Raw genomic sequence first — 21,293 nt, 5'->3', positions numbered from 1 at the left:
GCTGATTAAGAACTAGGATGAACTAAAACACCCCAACTAGTAGAGCCAACCAATCGCACACCTAGTCTGGCCAGTCTATGTAAATCTTTCGCTTTCTCCTTCTTTTAATCCTCGATGTGGGTTGTACTTCCCATGCTCATCCTGCTCAAAGGATCGTCTACAATATTAGCCTTACCTGGATTGTAGTGAGCATTCATTTCATAATCCTTCAATAGCTCAAACCATATACTCTCACGTAGATTCAACTCCCTCTGTGTGAACATGTACTGGAAACTCTTGTTGTCTGTGAATGCATCCAGATGCACTCCACACAAGTAGTGCCTCCATAGCTTTAGTTAAAACACCATAGTTGCAAACTCCAGGTCATGAGTGGGATAATTCTTCTCATGAACCTTGAGTTTTCTGGATGCATATGCTATAACCATGCAACCCTACATAAGAACACAACCCAAACCAACCCTAGATGCATCACAATAAACAGTGTAATTCTCACCTCACCTAGGCAAAGTAAGCACTGGGGCTGAAATTAGTCTATCCTTACGGTCCTAGGAAAACTTCTCACAAGGCTCCGTCCATTCAAACTTGGACTTCTTCGTAATATGAGTTGTTAGTGGGGCAGCAATGGAAGAAAATCCCTCCACGAACCTACGCTAGTAACAAGACAATCCCAAGAAGCTACGGATATCTGTGGGAGTAAGAGGTTTAAGCCAGTTCTTAATAGCCTCAGTCTTCTTGAGGTCCACCTCTACACCTTGATCGGACACAACATGACCTAGGAAGGTCACTGATCTAAGCATAAATTCACTCTTGTTGTATTTGGCGTACAACTAATGTTGTCTGAGTACGTTCAAGGTTAGTCTTAAATATTGTTCATGCCCTTCCTTTTTCTAACAGTAGATGACAATGTCATTAATAAATACTATGATGAAAAAGTCAAGGTATTCACGGAAAACCATGTTCATGAGATTCATAAATGCAGCAGGTGCATTCGTGAGACCAAATGACATAACCAAGAACTCATAATGATCATAGAGGGTATTAAAGGCTGTCTTTGGGACATCTCCGTCCCTAACTCTAAGCTTATGATACCCTAAACAAAGATAAATCTTAGAGAAGAAACTAGACACTTGGAGCTGATCAAACAAATCATCCATTCGAAGAAGTTGATACTTATTCCTTGTAGTGACTTTGTTGAGATGCCGATAGTCGCTACACATTCTGAGGGTCCCATCCCTCTTTTTAACAAACAACAATGGAGCGCCCCAAGGGGATATGCTCGGCTGAATGAAACCTTTATCAGTGAGATCTTTTAAGTGTAGTTTCAACTCTTTGAGTTTAGATAGATCCATTCTGCAGGAAGGAATCAAAATTGTTTTAGTATCGGGTTCTAAGTCGATGCCAAAGTCAATCTCTCGAGGAGGAGGGACTCAAGGAAAATCAAAAGGAAACACATTTAGGAACTCATTCACAACAGGCACTATGTCTATGAAAGGAATGTCATGATCTAAATCATTAACACTAATAATATGATATAATAACCCCTTGGACCTCATTTTACTGGACTTAAGGTTCAAAATCAAGAGATTAGGACGACTCGGGCTGTACCCCTCCCAGACTAGTTCCTCTTCATTAGGGAAAAAAAATCTAACCATTCTACTAAGATAGTCCAAATAAGCATAACAACTGTGAAGCTACTCCATGCAAAGAAATAACATCTGAATCATGCACGGATAACTCAAGAAAGTCTCCACACATAGTCTTACAACTTACAACTATTGGGAAATCCTTGTATACTCTATAAGTTGTTACATTTTCTCCTAAAAATGTACTAATCACTATAGGATCATGTCGAACATTTAGCAATATTTCAAAAGTGATAGCAAGCAAAGGAGTTACAAAGTAAAGCGTAGATCCTTGATCAACTAAAGCATAAACAAAAGTTAAGTATAGTTGCAGCATACCTGTGACCACAACAGCGGACTTCTCCTGCTCCTTCCTTCCCTTTAGGGCATAGAACTTGTTTCTCTTAGGAGGCTCGACTTTTGTCCCACCCTCTTGATTAGGCCTACTCTGAGCATTAACTCCAGCATGACTTTTGTTCTGTGGGTAGTCTCTAACCATATGCCCACTCTTACAGCAATAAAAAAAGAATTAGTGCCCTGTCTTCACACTCCACTATGAGCACGGCCACACTTAGAACAATTATTTTTGGAATGATGCATCTCACCTCCATTGCCTTTCTTGGGCTAAGGTATACCTTCTCTAAGTGTTGTACTCCTCTCGAAATTAGAATTCCCTGAACTCTGTTTCCACTTCTTGAACCTGGGCTTGTCACGGATGCCAATATTGTTTCTATGGTCAACATGGATGGGACCTGCCTGATCTTGATACTTCGGCGCCCTAGCAAGGAACGCCCCTCTTTTTGCATCTTTCTTCTACTTGCTAGACATACACTATCAACCTTAAGGGGTTCAAGTTATCATGTAGCATCACATACCGACACTCCTCCTTTAGATGTACATTGATTCCTGCGAGGAACCTGCTCATGTCATCCCTTCTGTTAGATTCAAGGGATGTATTATACCTAGATAATTTACCAAACATCTGTACTCATCTCATCCTTGTTGTTAGATACTAATGAAAATAGTATACCTAGATAGTTTGACAAACTTCAGCGAATACTCCCTGCATAAGATTGATCCCTGCTTAAGATTGATAAACTCCTCAACCTTCGCCTCCCTCCTCTCTCTCGAAAAGAATCTCCCCATGAATTGATGTCAGAAACAACTCCCAAGTGACAAGAACTCCGCCAAAAGTGCAGCTATACTGCCATATCTTGCACCAAGTATGTGCAACATCTTTGAGTTGATTGAAAGCCAACTCTGCTTTCTTAGTATCGGTGGCCCCCATTGTCTCCAAAATCTTATGCACCTCACCAACAAACTCCTGGGGGTTCTTTGAAGTCTTAGCACTTGTGAAAATAGGAGGGTTCATCCTCGAGAAGTCTCTCAGCCAGTTAGCTATGCTATGCACTGGTGGGTTCTCCCTCTCAACATTCCTACAGTTTACCTGGGCAGTCATGGCCTTAGCCTGCATAGTGATGGCCTATGCCATCTGGGGAAGAGATGCCCGCACATCTGCATCAGTCAACCTTGGTGGGTTAACCGGAATAGCCACTCCTTAAGCTCGAGCCTGGGGTGGAACCTGATTGTTTCCAGCAGCTGCTACTCCTCTCCTCTAACCAATAATTATCCTAGTGTGCATTCTCTTTAAACAACAGGAATTGAGGCTAGAAACGTTCATAAAATCAGGACAGTCAAACATTAGGAAAGGCATGATAAGATCAGAAGAAAGGAAATTTTCCTACCCTTCATGCATCTTCTAATCAAGAATAGTTGTGCACTTCACTACCATGACTTAGAAACTACTCAATGTGGTTGATGTGAACTTATTATCCTCAAAATTTTAACCTAGTGATCTTATACGAACTTTTTCACAACCACAATCTAGACCCCAGACGAGACGAGCGTCGTTAACCTCTCAAAGGTCGTAAAAAATCCTTTATACCTCATTCTCACTTCATCTTGGTTAAATTTTAGTAGAAAAATTGAAACTTTTTTCTTCCTTATTTCATGCTAAACATTTTAAACTTTAAGCCTTCAAAAATCAACCATCTAATATATAGATAATCAAATGAAAGAAACAGTTCAAAATTTCTTTTTACGTATTTTTGCCAAAACGGGACCAATACAATGTCTTACATGAAAATGGAAAGAAACTCTAGTGGAACATGCTCAATTAGCTAAAACCTACATCTAAGCTAGATAAAAACGTTGGACATCCTTTAAAGCATGAGGTCCTAACATGTGCATATGAAAGTGCCACATTTTCATAGTTGCAACGTCAACCGATAAACCCTAGCGTCCACCTGTGCCCGCACCTAAAAATATGTTGTTGTAAGGGATTAGCACACAATTGTATTTAGTATGGGTATATGAAAGTACACACTAAGGGCATGCATGAGAAAGGATAGCTCTTTCCTAAAAATATGATGATTTAATGTCAAGTCAGTGGACTAGCCAAATTGAGACTAGAAAAGTTAGTGAACTTTCTAATTTTTTTAGTAAAGTCAGTTAGCTTTAAAAAATTGGATTAGGAAAGTCATGCCACGAGAGTAACGTGCATCATCATACTTATTATATTGCACACAACACATATAATCTTACACATAACACATATCATATAGCATATAGAACATACGACCTTTCATAACACTCATTCATATGCCATGATACCTTTGAATCATGAACTTGACATTAAGACATTCTAAACTGCGGATCAACAAATGGGACCTCAATTAGGGAGTCTTCATTAGCAAACAAAGAGTCTGCTTCATTCATTCATACTTACTTCATTTCATTTCGTTCATAGACTAGTGTGAATACAAGCTATACCTAATATGTAGTTTAAGATTTTCATAGGGTTTGATGTGCAATGATCAAGAATATCGTAGTGTCATTACTTGATTCTAGCTCACCTCTTGATTATCCTATCTTAACACCTTTGGTATCGTTCATTTTATTATGTGCATCATTTGAGGCTGGCCTCATTCATTCATTTGGATCTTTAAATTTAACCGACATAGATCATGTGGCATCATAAAATCCAATGTCTCCCCACACAAAAAAAAGGTGAATCAGCGGGCAAAGTGACCTATAACATGCTAGCGTACATGTGAATTTAACCCCGGCAGATCCCTATATTGGCAGTATAGGTTGGAACACTAGAAGATATAAGGAGACACATACGAGGCATGCCGAACAATCTCATCTCATTAGAGTTATGTGAACCTCCGCCCTTTCTGAAAGAAGGCATCACCGCTTTTAGCTAGTCTATTGGTACTTAGTATAGAGTTCCATTACATTCAACTCATACGTCATGGATGTTGGATTCTAGTATGAGTACATCATAGCTCAATATATGATTTCTTATTTCATCTTTAGTATTAAGTGTATCAATATCAATATTCTTATTAGAGTGTTCGTAGAGACTAAACTCTTCAGTAACTTTACACTTTCATAGGTGAGTAGATTTTCGTAACATTTACATAGGCTAATTTGATATTGCTCTCATTCTTTACATTAGTCTCATGTGATGTTGTCACTACATTCATTATCATTACCACATTTGCTCTTCCTAGTTACTCACCCCTATTTACGTGAATGCTTATTTCATCATATCTCAATGCACTTGGCCGTTTGGTGTGTTTCACATTCTTACTTAACCCTTCTAGGGTTTCATCATTTCATTGTTCATATAATCATATGCCAATGCACTTGGACAATTAGTGTATTTTACACTCATACTTAATCCTTCTAGGGTTTCATCAATTTATTACATACATCTTAGGTTCACTTACTTTTAAATGTATGCAAGACATAATTGTCTATACGTACAAGCCATGATGCTTCATTCATAGTTCGTTTAAGTGATTCATATTTTCCTAAGATTATGTAGTACAAGACATATGCATCTTGTATGTATTCAAAGATCTCGATTTCGATCTAAGTAGGCAGCATTTTTCTTGAACATTTAATTCACGTAGAACTTATGTATCAATACGGAATTTGGCCAAGGGAACCATGTTTTCAAATCTCTTGAACAACACTTACATTTTTTTTATTCATTTTGGTTTGATCCATACGGCTTGGGGACCAATGTTCGAGCCCCAATGCCTTCATTTTTTGTTCCCTTAATTTCTCTCTTCATTTTTGCTTAATGGAACTAAGAGGATGTGGGATCGCACCCGCACAACCTCATTTACTTTTTAAATTCATTGCCTTTCAAAATTTTATACTATGGCTAAGGGGTTGTGCTTTCGAACCCCCACAGCCCCTCTCTAATTTCTTTTAATTTTTCTTCTTAAATTTGCGTAGGAGATTGTGGGTTCGACTCCCACGCCTCGCGTCTCTTTTCTATCATTTCCTTTGACTCTCTTTCACTACCTAGATGTGGTGGGTTCAATTCCCACGCCTTTTGTTTTTTTTTACCCTTCCTTCATTTTTTTTACCCTTTCTTTTAAGTTACATTTTTCATCCAATACCATGGTTTGATTCCCCTTCACCACATTTATTTTTAATTTTGTATTTTCATTGTTTTTAACATGGTGAGGTCACGGGTTCAATCCTCCATGACCTCAGTTGTTTCAATTCATTTTTTCAACATATTGAACCCTATTAGCTGAACGAAATTCATCACTAGAAGCTGGAAATTTTGTTTTAATTTTTCAACATCCTTTCATTAAGTTACACTTTAGTGCGTAGGGGAATTTCTTAATGCATTTATAAAATTTTAGGTGCTTATTCATGGATTCGTTTATCCAAGAGATTATCCCTGAAATCAGCCACATTTAAAATCATCTGAACATTACATTTACATCAACATGTGTATATGAAATATAAAGAATAATCATGTCATTTCAAGTCCTAAACAATAAACAATAGCCACGACAACACCCACATATAAACGTAGTTACATTTTTGGAAACATCAACATAAGTCACATAATTCCAAACATACATATAGAGACATAATCATCACGAAAAACACGTTTCATCCCTAGTTTTCTCCCAGCATATATAAAAAACCTAAGATTCAGTGGGAACTAGTGACAGCGATATGCCAAAGGGAACAATCCTATTTTTCGGAATGAATATTGTTACCCTTAAGGTGTCTCTTAAGAAATGGACCAAGAGAGAAGAGAACCCACTCCTTATTTATGTTAAACTCTTGTCTTGCTCCCCAAAAACTTCACCCAAGAACACGTCTAAACTTCTCAATATCAAATCCAGTCGAATTACAACCTCCATTAGCCTCGTGTGCGATTAATGTTTCTTTCCTTGTGATTTCGTGTGAGTTTTTCTACTGTGAAGAACTTGGTTTATTTTAATGATTTTGTATCTTATTTTTTCAGAGAATTTTTGTGTGAAATAACAAGGGAGATTGAGCGTGGAGTTGAAAGATAGATATGAGAGAGTAGCAGTTATATTAGACTTTGGAGTCTAGTTTAGAACATAGTCAAATAAGGTTTACTTAATTATTAAAAATATGATTTTTATTTTATTTTAAATAATTTAATGAATAATAATATTTAATTAATTATATTAATTCAATAGCTTAAATAAAATTTACATTAATTCATTGGTTCCACCTAGATTCGAACCCTCGTGAAGCAAAACTTCACTTGAAAAGCTCAATTTCGGATCTCTCTTGTCAAATTTCCCCTCCACATTATTAATTAAATAGTTAATTATATATTAACCATTTTACCCCTAGGCCCTCAAAGCCTAAAATTTCCTCTTTTTAAGTCCGGTAAAGACTCCTTCGAGTAAATCATTGCATTCGAGAGGACTACATGGTTGGAACTAACCTTTCCTAGCTCAAATAACTCCCCAAGTAAGTTTGCTTTGATTTAGCAAGGTTTCCGAATTCTTTTTCTACGTGCATGAATCCGTGTGAACTCTGTGCATTCTTGACACATTAAGTATCACTTAGTACATCCATTTTTAGGGTTGTTATATAGTCAATAAGATTTTATTTATTTATTAATAATATGGTTTTTATTTTATTTTAAATAAGCATATGAATAATAATTATTAATTAATTACATTAATTCAATAGCTTAAATAAAAATATATATTTAGCGTAATTATGATATTACCTTAGGCTGAAAAAAGACCATTTTACCCCTAGACCCTCTAAACCTAAGATTTCCTCTTTTTAAATCCCGTAAAGACTCCTCCGAGTAAATATTATTATTCGAGAGACCTACATGGTTGGACATAACCTTTCAAAGCTTACATAACTCCCCAAGTTAGTTTTCTTGGATATAGAAAGGGATTCGACATCTGGATCTACGTGCATCAGTCCGTGTGAACCCTATTCTAATCATAGGCATTCTTTACACATTAAGCATTAACTTAGTATATCAATTTTTTAAGGTTGCTACAAGTCTCATTTCATGAGAGTTACGTGAACCTTCTGCCCTTACAAAAAAGGCATCACCGCTTAGATCTAGCCTATCGGTGCTCAATATTAAGTTCCATTTAATTCAGTTGATACGTCATGAAATCTGGTTTCTAGTATGATGACATCATAGGTAAAATAGATTATTTATCATATCATCATATTATTGAGTAAACATCAGTATCAATACTTTTATTAGAGTTTACATAGACACTAGTCTATTCATTATCTTTGCAATCTCATAGGTGAGTACGTTTTGGTAACATTTACTTAGGATCATTTAAGATTTCTCTCATCTTTCACATTAGTATCTTATCATATTGTCACCACATTAATGATCATTATCACATTTTCTTTTCATAATTACTCATCCCTTTTACGTGAATGTTCATTTCATCATATGGTAATGCACTTGGCCATTTAGTGTGTTTTACACTCTTACTTCACCCTTTTTAGGGTTTCATTTCATTACATACATTATAGTTACTCATCCCTTTTTATGTGAATGTTCATTTTATCATCTTTTAGTGTATACTCAAGCATTATGGAGGCTTTCTTCTAGATTGAGATTTACTTACTCTATTGATGTCTGCTCATCGTTACTTTACATTGGTTAAACGTGAATTGTTCTTTCATATAATCCTTATTTTATATTGATGAATGTGAATCTTCCTTAAATATCATCCTTAGGTGTTAATAAGACTAGTTTCACAGAATCTAACACCTTCATTCCTGAGGATTCTTTTAACAAAATAGCTTTGGTGTAAGTAATACTTTTCTCACATCCTTTAACTCCTCATTCTTGTAAATTACATAAATTAGAACCATTTAATTATTTTATAACTCACGTTACTTACTTTAGTGTAGTAGCTTCATATCACCGTTTATGGACGATGAGGACTTCATTCAATGAGTTTCATGTGTTCATAGTTCATTCTTGTGGAGCATGTTGGGAGTTTTCAAATGAATGTCATGTCATTGGTTATTTATTGATATTACTTTAGAAGTTCATAATATATATTTTTTATTCTCACTACAAATGAATTGGCATATGATTAGTATTGGCTCAAGATATGGGATGTTAGACTAGAAAATTCTTTCTTTTTGGCATAAGCCAATTTTTACGTATGTTCATATTTAAATTTCCATTTGTATGAACACTTATCTAATATTTTAATCATTTACATAAGTTCCTATACATAAGCATATAATCATTTTGACAAAATAGAGTTAGCCAAGTTTATTGGAACCAGATAGCCAATTTATTCAAGATATGATTTCATAGGTGTCTTTGAGCTAATTCTTAGTTTATGGATTTTAGTGTAACGTTTTAAGAACATATGGAACAACATTATATTATCATTTGATTGATTTAAAATCTTCATAACATCACAACTACAGCAAGTAAACATTAAGACAAAGACACATATTCAATTAAAATATCACGGAGTAGTCCCTTGTGCACGTTTTTTCCCTAACTACACTAACCGAATTCGGTTAGGGTGGTCCCCTCCTTTGGCAGCTTCTTTACATGTATTTAACATGTGCTTGCACATGGGTTGGTTGCTTTTTCCTATATAACTATTATTTATGGATCATTTGGGAATGTTTACTTATTGTCTCAAGGACCCTCACTATGTCATTGGGCACTGCTTAATTTACATGATCATTTTAAATGATCATGTGTTATGGTACTAGGCTTGACACTTAGATGCCTAGTACTTTGTGTGAAACTATTATGGACGGAATTTTTATTTAGATTAGGGTCTACATTGCAGGTACATTTTTTTAACATCAATCATGGATTAAGGTGTGACGACCCAAAAAGTATATTTCTTATTTCTATATGGAAAATTTTCTATTATCCCTTAACCAATTTTTCAATACTATGCCCAATATTTCTCAATATTGGGCATTGTGGTACATATGTACCCCTAATATGTTATCCTAAGGGCATAGTGGTCTCTTCATTAGACATATGATTTTCCAGAATGTTACATTATCCCTCCCTTAGGATCATTCGTCCCCAAATGACACTTACACTTCACTTAAACAAGAGGGTGACTTTCGAAAGTTACTCTATCATGGTAAAATGTTTCTCTTTTGTGAATATCTAATTTACACATTTTAGGATGATTCAAATCATAAAAGCTTGTCTGAAGCTTCATATTTGAGATTGAGGAATTTACTTCTCAATCACACCTAACTTAATACACATTACAAGTCATGCAACAAAGAAAACATGCCTATGATACACAAAAAAAGCAACATAAAATTCAACATAACTTCGTCTTAACTCACATAGTGCTATTATAAGACATACAATCAGAGACTTACCAAACCAAATGCACTAAAGAACTTAAACTTAGAGTTTCCTAAACATAAAACAGTCTTAGAAAGAATATATCTAACCTCTTATATAACATCTTGTTGGACTTAAGATTTGAACCTAATCACTCCCAACTTAATTTTGAATGTACTTGCCTCTATACAATCTACTTCTCTACATACTTCTTAGGTCTTAACATTGTCTCCTATGGGAGTATTAACTTGAAACAATTCATGTAAGATCTCAGGAAGTAAGTAAAATTGATTAGCCAGAAAGAAGTTACCGTATACAAGGTATATCATGGATCTAATATTGCATAAGCAGGAAAGGAGAACACAAGCAAGTTACCATTATCAACATCCGTTTACTTCTCTTGTTCCTCTCTTCCTTTCAACGCATAAAATCGGTTTCTCTTAGAGGGGTCGACTATATCATATGGATTTGGCTGAGGATGAGTGTCGGTCTTGGGCTGGTGGATTTGAACCACTCCCTTATAATTTTAACCCAACTCATTTTTAAATTGAATCCTTACTACCCTTTTTCTATAGTCTATTATAGCATAACACGTATGAAAAAAATCCATATTTAAGACATATTCTTGAGTTGGGATGCAGCCAACTTGTGCTTCTCCTCCTCATCAATACTCATAGAATGCTTTTAGACATTACCATGCATTCACCTCACTGCTAAAAACCACACTTACCACACGTCTTTCGTCCACGTTTGGCATTTCCACTATGACCCCTTCTTGGGAAGGCTAGATCTTGAGTCTGGCGCCTTAGACCACTTGGACATCCTAATTATTCTGTGTATTCTTCTACAGATTCACACAAGAAGGAAGCTAGATACTTAATATGACACAAAGTGTCAAAGATCTAGATAGAACGATAAAGAATGGAAGAAGGGATAATTTCCTATCATCGCGTAGTCTCTAATTCATGATTGTGGCATGCTTCACAACCATAATCTAGAAACTACGTAACGTGGTTGTGTTGAGATTTATTTCCTAGGTACTTTAATCTCATGCTCTGATACAAAGTTTTTCACGACCATGAATCTGAATCCAGATCGCTACCAGCGTCATTCACCTCTCACAGGTCGCAGACAAGCCTCATCTTGCATTCATAACATTAATGTAGTTTTTTATAGCAGAAAATTTAGAACTTTTAAACATATGAAGTATACAGGAAGTCATATATTTATTTCATGAATTCATCATATACTAAGATTAACATAACTATAACAGCCATCTATCATAAAAATCAATTTTAAATATAATAAGAATATATCCTAAAAACATTTGCCAAAAATTGACTAGTACAAAAGCTTCGAAATGAAAGTATGAAAGAAACACTAAGGAAAACATCCACTAGATTTTTCTAAAACTAAGGATAGAATAAATATGTAGCATCGTCGAAATCATGAGGACCAACCGAATGCTTTGGAGAAACACTGATGTCCAAACCGCTGCAAGTATCGTGAACCTGTCCTGAAACGTGCACCATTAAAAATAGTAAATAGTAGGGTGTTAGTACACCACTTTTACTAAGTATGGGTGTATGCACACATACACATAAAGCTATGAATGATCAATAAAATCTCTTCCTAAGCAACATATCATTTCTGGAATTTCTAGTCATTAGACTTTCCTAATTCGTTAGTTGTGAATTATGGTATGAATATGATGTATTTTAATTCATTCAAAGCACGCATATCATTTCTATATTATTACAAGACATTAGTATCATCAACATAATTTTAGAACCACTTGGGCCAAAAATTAAATTTTTTATCCTCCAAACCCGAGAGCTCCTCTTTGTACCCTTAGATTATTTTTCAGTCTTTTTCTTCTTGTTGTTGTGTAGTTCAATAACTCTTTTGGTCCTATGTTTTAGATACAAGTGCAATGATTCATTGTAGTCCTATATCCACAATGAATCAAGTAAGTTATTCAAGAGATTAAGGAAATGACATAACAGCAATCTGGGCATTTATATATTTATGAGTCAATACTTATTGACTATACTCATTCTTTAGTTTATTACATTGTTTGCATAGATGTTGGGACATATAATAAAGCTTATGATCTTGCTTACTTTATGAATGAATTCTTTATAAACCAATCTTTAGTGATTATTCCTATTATTGTATTATTGGCCTAATATAAGAAGTAATTATAAACCAATCTGATTTGGCTAAGATCTTTTGCCAATATTATAAACTCATTATAAGCGAATTTATTTGGCTTTATATTTTCATAACTAGAGGATTCAATATTAGTTATGCCCTTAACTTATTGTAAACTTTACTAGACACGATTTTACTATCCTTACACCAAGTTATTCATTACATCAACTATTCATTACATTTCATAAGTCATTCTTCATTGATTATGCCATTGATTTAATTACTTTCAAGTTTTATATATTATACATTTCATATGTACAAGACATCAACGTCAATGTGAACGTTAATGTGAACGTCAATGTGAACATCAACATAAATGTCAATGTGAATGTTAACATACAAATCAATATGAACTGGAATGTTAACATTAATGTTATTGTCAATGTGAATGTCAAAGTCATTGTGAACTAAAAGTGAACATCAACTTGAATTTCAACGCGAACGTCATTTGGAACATCAATGTGAATGTCAATTTAAGTGACGACTTCAACGTCAACTAAACATCAGCTTGAACCTAAAAAAATATCAACGTGAACGTCAATGTCGACATCAACATCATCTTGAACGTCAACGTCAAAGTACACATAAACTTCAACGTAAATAAGAATCTCAATGTGAACGTTAACGCCAATGTCACATTGAATATAAACGTCAACATGAATGTGAACTTGAATGTGAACGTAAATGTCAATATCAACATAAACGTAAACTTGAACATCAAAGTAAACGTCAAAATTAACATAAACGTCACCCTGAACATCACGTAAACATTAGTGTGAACGTCAACATGAATTTCAAAGTCAATGTTAACGTGAACTTGAACGTCAATGTGAACATCACCATAAACATCAACTTGAACATCAAGATCAATGTGAATGTCAATGTTAATGTCGATGTAAATGTGAAAGTCAACCAAAAGGCCGTTGTAAACGTGAACGTCAACTTGAACCTCAATGTCAATGTGAACGTCAACGTCAACTTTTCAACATCAACATGAACATGAACGTGAACATTAGACAGAATGTCAATGTAAATGAGAACATCAATAAGAATTTCAATATGAATGTCAAATTGAACATCAACGTGAACGTCAATTGGAAAACCGATGTGAATGTAAATGGCAATGTCGATGTTAGCATCAACTTAAATGTCATCTTGAACAATAAAGTAAACATCAACGTGAATTTAATTGTAAATGTCAATGTAAATGTAAAAATGAATGTACACTTAAAAATCAACGTGAACGTCAACATCAATGTAAACGTGACCATCTACGTTAATGTGAATGTAAACGTACACATAAATATGAACTTCAACGTCAACGTAAAGGTCAACATCAATGAAAATGTCAATATCAACATCAAAGTAACCATCAACATAAGTGTCAACATGAAAATCAACATCAACATGAACGTCAACACCTATGCAAACTTCAATGTATATGTCAATGTGAAAATCAATGTAAATGTCAATGTGAACATTAACATGAACGTCAATGTCAACGTGAACGTTAATGTGAATGTCAACAAGAATGTGAACCTCAAATTGAGCATCAAGTTCAAGATAAACGTAAATGTCATCATGAATGTCAATGTAAACATCAACGTGAATGTCAAAGTCAACGTCAATATCAACATGAACGTCAATGTAAACATTAATATCAACATGAACTTCAACGCCAATGTCAATCTAAATGTCAACTTCATCGTCAATATAAACATTAGCGTGAATTTGCACGTGAATATCAACATTAATATCAATGTCAATGTCAATGTGAACGTCAATGTGCACGTCAACATCAACGTCAACATACATGTAAATGTCAACCTCAATTTAAACATCAACATGAATGTAAATGTGAATGTTAATGTCAATGTAAACGTGAACATAAATGTCAACATCAACACCAACGTGACTGTTAACGAGAACATCAATGTGAACATAAACGTAAACTTGAACGTCAAAGTGAACATCAACGTCAACATCAACAACATCTTGAACGTCAATGTAAATATCACTAAGAATATCAATATTAACGGAATATCAATATTAACATGAACGTAAACGTCAACATAAAAATCAACTTAAATATAAAAATGAACGTCAATTGGTACTAAGGCTGGCAAACGAACCGGTTTTTGGCTGGTCCGATCCGGTTCTCGTACCGGTCCGTCCGGTACCGGTTGAATCGGTAAGGAACCGATCTTTTAGTATACAGGACTGGTTCCTGGACCGGTTCCTGGGTTTTTATCCGGTTGAACCGATTTGGTAAGAACCGGTTCTGATCTGGTCTGATCCGGTAAGAACCGGTTTAGCTGGGTTTTTTTTAAGGTTATCGTTTATATGACCGTTGGGCTGGGGTCCAAAACGGTCAAATATGATCCCCACCCCACCCCCTTCTAACCCATTTACACTATAAATATACCATTTTTTTCCATTTTAAATCACAAAGTCAATACTTATACAATCTCATACAATCACTCAAAGTCTCAAACTCTAAATTATTAATTATTATATTGTGATATTGAGTTGGAGTTTGAATTTCGGAAGCTACAATAGGCATCTATCAAATCTGGCTTTGGTTATACGTCTACTTTTACGTAGACGTTTGGTACATTCGTTCCAACTATTAAGTTTAATTGTTATTTGTTTAATAATTTAGTTGTTTTATCTCTTTTATTATATTATTTTGCTTTTTTTTCTCATAATATTTAATTGTTTTAAATTTTAACATGAATTCCAAAAGAAATAGTGGTAAAAGACCAATGTCGGAATTAAAAAATAAAAAGGGAGGAGTAAGTAGTTCTTGTTCCAAAAATTTGCCACGTAGATATTTAGTTAATACTAATGATATACTTGTGTTAATGAAACTTTTTTTACGTCAGCAAGACGTATTGAATTTAATTCTGAAAATGAAGTATATCATGAGTCTTTCAATAGACATTATACTAATTTTGAAGAAGAATTAAAAGAAGAAGTAGAAATAAATGAGGAAGATGAAGAGACCCCTACCCCGACTAATTCGGTTACCAAAGTCCCCTCTTTACCTACTTTTTCAAATGTCGTCGTCGTACGTGTTAAAAGATCGTTAGTATGGAAATTTTTGATACAAAATGAGGAGAAAACTACTGTTAAGTGCACTAAATGTAAATTGGTAATGAAACATGTAACTACGGGTACACAAGGGGGAACGGGAGGACTAAGAACACATTTACGAAAGTGTAATAAAGAATTTGCTCGCCTAGATGATATAGAAAGAGCTAATAGAAATGGAACACCCATACCCGAATACTCTATGGGTGTTGGAGGTTCTAATATAGTTCAAAGTGTATTAAATATGTCTAACCCAGCTAGTCAAAGCACACACCGCACGTATAGTAAAGAAAAAGATCGTAGAGAATTAGCTAAAATGGTTGTTGTTTGTGGTTTACTTTTTTCATTTCCTTCTCATCCTGGTTTTGTTCATTATATTCGAAAATTATATAACCCAGATTATGAAGGTATTCCAAGAAATACAATTAAAAGTGATCTTTTTAAATATAAAAAAGAATATTCTCATTTTCTTTGTTGTTTATTTGCTTATTATGATAGTAGATTATCTATTACTTCTGATATGGGACGTAGTCCTAGTGGTAACGATTATTTTACACTTAGTGTCCATTGGATTGACCATGAATGGAACATGCAAAAACGAATATTAGCGTATAAATATGTTGAAGAAACTAAAACCAGTTCTTATATAGCATCAAAAGTAGGATCTATTTTACAATATTATGAAATATGTGATAAAATAATGATTGTCACTTTAGATAATGCTTCTAATAATTTAAGAGATGTTAATTATTTTAAAATTAGACATTGTCCAATTGAAAATGGTTGTTTTCATATTAAGTGTGCCGCACATGTTTATAATTTAATAGTAAAAGATGGTATTTCTCAATTTGGAGTTTCTTGTAAAAAATTAGACTTGCTTGTAATTGGTTTTTTAATGCTAAAGTAAAAGCTAGAGTTACTGAATTTAAAAATCGTTGTAATGAATGTGAACTTGCATATAGAAAAATTCCAAAAGAAATATGCACAAGATGGAATTCATTATTTGAAATGCTTCAAGTTGCTTATGTTTATCAAGAACTGCTACAATTAGTTTTTAATGCTCATAATGAGGATCCGAGTTTAAGAACTGGGTTTGAAGATTGGAAAAATACAAAAGAACTGATTGATTTTTTAAATGTTTTTTATAAAGCAACAAATGAATGTTCTGGTCAATACTATCCTACTATTTCTTCTATTTTAGTAAATATTTGTGCTATTTCAATTGAATTTTCTAAATATAAAGGAAAAGAACATTTTAAAGATTCAATTGCTTTTATGATTGAAAAATTCAAAAAATATTTTTTCCCTATTCCTCAAATCTATTTGACTGCTACTACTTTCAACCCAAATTATAAATTAAGAGGTGTTGAAAGAAAGGTTGAAAAGATTTATAAAAATTTAGGAATTAAAGATGATGAAACTCCTAGTGTTGAACAATGTAAAAGTAGCATTTATACAAAAGTTAAAGATTTATATAATGCATATAAAGTTATGGAAAAAATATTCCAATAGTTGAACCTTCATCTTCTAAGTCTAAAAGTAATGATACGGATGATATGATGGATGAATATCTTGATCTTGAAAGTGATGAAACTAATAATGATTTTGATTTATATTTCAACCAGGCACGAGAAAAGATTAGGCGTGAAGAAGGATAACTTCAACCTCGAATATTAAATTGGTGGAAGAATCGTGAAAAAAAATTTCCGACCCTTTGTAGGATTGTTCGAGATGTGCTAGCGATTCAAGCATCATCGGTCACTTCGGAGCAAGCCTCTAGTGCAGCGAGATTTATGATTGGAGATCATTGATATTTATTAGCAAAGGACAGTTTGGAAATATCGGTGTTGTTTCGAAATTGGGTCAATGTCGAAAGAAGAAACACCGGACTACCACTATTAAGTAGCCATATAGAAGAGAAAATAGAGGAATTATTTGGTGAGAATAGTGATGATGGCATGGAAGCAATGGAAAAAGAACGACAAATGCCAATTCCAAAAAATCTTTCTTTTCAAATTATACAAAATTTACAAAAAGAATTTTAAAAAAATGGAATTGTTAGTATAATAATTACTATTCAATTCCTCTTAAATTATGTACTCTTATTCTCTTTCTAATATTTGTATTGTATAATTTATTTATTTGAAAAAATATACGGCTATTCATCAAGATAAACGTCAAAGTCTATGTCAAAATCATTGTTAATCTCAATGTTAATATTAATACCAACATCAATGTCAACCTTAGAGTCAACTTGAACGTTAATGTAAATATCAATGTCTACATGAATGTCAACATAAATATCAACGTCAAAGTCAATGTAAATGTCAACGTGCACATCAACGTCAACATACATGTCAATGACAAAGTAAATGTAAATGTAAATGCAAACATCAATTTGAATGTGAATGTCAACATAAATGTGAACATCAACGTGCACATAAATGTTATTATCAATGTAAACATAAACGTCAACAACAATATCAACGTAATCTTTAATAAGAACGTGAATGTTAGCATAAACATAAACTTGATCTTCAATGTGAACGTCAAAATCAAGGTCAATGTTAATGTAAACATCATTACTATGATCGTTAATATGAACGTCAACGTAAATGTTTACGTGAATGTGATCGTCAACATAACTATTAAAATAATAATCAACATGAATGTCAATGTGAACGTCTACATGAACATCAATGTTAACATGAACGTTTACGTGAACGTTAATGTTAACGTCAACGTAGTAACAACAATAAAAACCGCTATGCTAAATAATGCTTATTGTGCCTAGAATGTCTATGATTGACCGGGTTTACATGGAATGATACGCGTAGAACCAGACCTCTGAACCCTTATGAAACCCATGCCAACTAACTTGGGGAGTTATTTGAGCTACGAAAGTTTGGGTCCAGCCATGTAGGACTCCTGAATATTAAGATTTACTCGGATGAGTCTTTACCAGATTTAAAAAGAGGAAAATCTTAAGTTTGGAGAGTCTAAGGGTAAAATGGTATTTTTCCAGAATAAGGGTAGTATAGTATTTACCCTAAATATATATTTAGATATTTTATAAATAAGATGGAGGGGTATTTTTGAGGGAGAGGGCCGAAAATTGGCCCTTAGAGTGAAGTCTCCATCCACCTACGTTTGAACCTAGGTGGAAGTAATGAATTAATTTTTTTCTAATTTAAGTTAGTAAATTAATGTAATAAATTAATATTTATTATTTATTAGCTAATTTAAAATGAAAGGGAAATCAGATTTTATATCATTTAATATAACCTTATGTGACTAAGTCCAAAACTAGACTCCTAAGCCTAATAAAACTCTAAATCTCTCACGTTTATCTCTTCAACATGGACGATCATTATTTTTTCCCATTCACGTTTATCTCTACCAAATAACATTCAAGAACATAAAATTTACCAAGGTTCTTCATACATGAAGAACTCACAGAAAAATGTGAGAAAAAACAAATGGTAATCTATCACGTTGGCAAAGAGAAGGTTTTCCGTCGAGTGGGGGGTTGAAATTTCGGTGTTGGACGTGTGTTTGGAGAAAATTTTAGGCAGCAAGTGGATGTTTGAACATCAAAAAGGTATGGGTTTTCTTCTCTCTTTGTGCCTTTCCCAAAAGAACCCTAACGTGTAGTATATTCAATCCAAAAACTTGGGTTGTTCTCCGTTGCATGTATCCGTAACTAGCTCCTAATGATTCATCGGTTGGATATGTTTGCTGGTAGATATTAGTCGTGTGTTGTGTTTTTGTGATTAATATTTTAATGTATGTGTGTTTGAATTCATGTGAAGGATTACCTACTTGATCCGAAACTATGTCTATATGTGTGCAATGTGAACCATGACTATTTGCCTCGAGTTTAAGGCTCAAAAATGTGATATTAGTTCTTTGAATTTTATGTACACATGTTTATCTAAATTGTGATGTTCATAAGTGATGTAAAGATGCTGATTTGAGTGCAATTCTTTAACAAATGCATTCTTCAAAAGCACCTTAAGAACTCACTAAACACGTCTAAACATTTAATTTTAAAGAAGTGAGAAAATAGGCTGAAAAAATTTCAAGCATCTTGTTAATAAGTTTCGGCAAACCTAAGGGGATTTTCTTGCTATGAGAAAATGAATCAAAATATGGGAATTGAATTTGTGACCTCCCTAAATAAAAAATCAATATTATAAGATGCAAAAAAAGAATGTGACATGAGGGATTCAAACCCATTACCTTCGCTGGAAAATGAATTATTAAAATAAGAAATGAGAGGAGCGAGATTCGAACTCACCACCTCTCAGTCATCTCTAGAAATTAAAACAAAAATAATGGGAGAGCGGCGTGGGAATCGAAACCAACACCTCTGGGTAGAACTATGGGAAATTAAGGAGAATAAATTAAAGTGGGGCTGTGGGGATTCGAACCCACACCCCCTCGGCCAAAGGAGAGAAATTAATAGAATTGAAAACTAAAAGTAAATAAGATTTTGGGGGTTCGATCCCACATCCTCTTAGTCGCATGGACAAAAAATGAAGTGAAAAATTAAGGGAAAATAAAAAGAAGGCATCGGGGTTCGAGCTTTGGTCCCTAAGCCGCATGGATAAAATAAAAATGAATAATAAAGTTCGAGCTTTGGTCCCTAAGCCGCATCAATCAAACAAAAATGAATAATAAAATGTAAGTGTTGTCCAAGGAATTCGAAACCGGGTTCCCTAGCCCGAATTCAAGATTGATACATAAGTCATACGTGAATTAAATATTCAAGAATAATGCTGCCTACTCAGATCGATATCGAGATCTTGTCATACATACAAAATGTATATATATTGTACTACATAACCTTAGGAAGATATGATTACCTAACGAACTATGATTGAATCCTCATTGCTTGTATGCATAGACCCATAAGTCTAGCATACGTTTAGAAATAAGTGAACTTAAGATGTATTTAATGAGATGATGAAATGAACAATAAAATGATGAATACCTAGAAGGGTTAAGTAAAAGTGTGAAACACACTAAATGACCAAGTTCATTGGCATATGATGAAACGAACATTCAAATAAAAAGGGCTGAGTAATAATGAAGAGAAAATGTGCTAATGTTACTTAATGTGTTGACAACATGATATGAGGCTAATGTAAAAGATGAGAGCAATCTCATACGAGCCTAAGTAAATTTTACCAAAACATACTCACCTATGAGATTGTAAAGTTAACCAACAGACCAGTCTCTATGAATACTCAAATGAAAGTATTGAGATTAACACACTTAATACTATTGATGAGATGAGAATTCTATGGAGCTATGATGTCCTGATACTAGATTCAAACTTCTATGACGTATGAGTTTAATGTTATGGAACTTTATATTGAGCAGGATAGACTAGCAATGAGCGGTGATGTCTTCTTAAAGGAATGAAGGAGGTTCACATAACTCTCATGAGATGAGACTGTCACGCATGCCAGGTAAAGGTCTCCTTATATCTCTTAGACTTCGAACCTATACTTCTAATATAGCAATCTAGCGAAGTTTAATTCCCATGTACGCTAGCATATTTTGGGTCACTTTTAGCAATGATTAAACCTCTTTTCGGTGTGGCAGAGACACTGTATTTCATGATGCTCACATGATACATGTCGGTTAAAGTT

At 34.0% G+C, this 21,293-nt stretch overlaps 1 protein-coding gene across 1 annotated transcript; it reads right to left on the bottom strand.

Annotated features, from left to right (window-relative positions):
* Positions 1-13,043: 13,043 nt before the first annotated feature.
* LOC138349261 (uncharacterized) lies at positions 13,044-14,355 on the bottom strand. The gene is made up of 4 exons (XM_069299580.1): positions 14,278-14,355; positions 13,809-14,229; positions 13,352-13,518; positions 13,044-13,292 (listed from the first exon to the last, which is right to left on the bottom strand). The coding sequence occupies exons 1-4, from the start codon at positions 14,353-14,355 to the stop codon at positions 13,044-13,046; spliced, it is 915 nt and encodes a 304-aa protein (XP_069155681.1).
* Positions 14,356-21,293: the final 6,938 nt, after the last annotated feature.

Source organism: Solanum lycopersicum, chromosome 6 (genome assembly GCF_036512215.1).
Source record: "Solanum lycopersicum chromosome 6, SLM_r2.1".
NCBI lineage: Eukaryota > Viridiplantae > Streptophyta > Magnoliopsida > Solanales > Solanaceae > Solanum > Solanum lycopersicum.
Note: the sequence above shows the minus strand (reverse complement) of the source record. Positions and strands in the feature narration are given on the sequence as shown.

Coding starts and splice junctions, on each gene's coding strand:
- LOC138349261 (XM_069299580.1), bottom strand. CDS start 14,355: ATGTATGTTGACGTTGATGTTGACGTGCACATTGACGTTCACATTGAC. Junction 14,230..14,277: donor ATATTAATGTTGATATTCAC/GTGCAAATTCAC, acceptor GTTGACATTTAG/ATTGACATTGGCGTTGAAGT. Junction 13,519..13,808: donor CATTCACATTAACGTAGATG/GTCACGTTTACA, acceptor GATGTTGAAAAG/TTGACGTTGACGTTCACATT.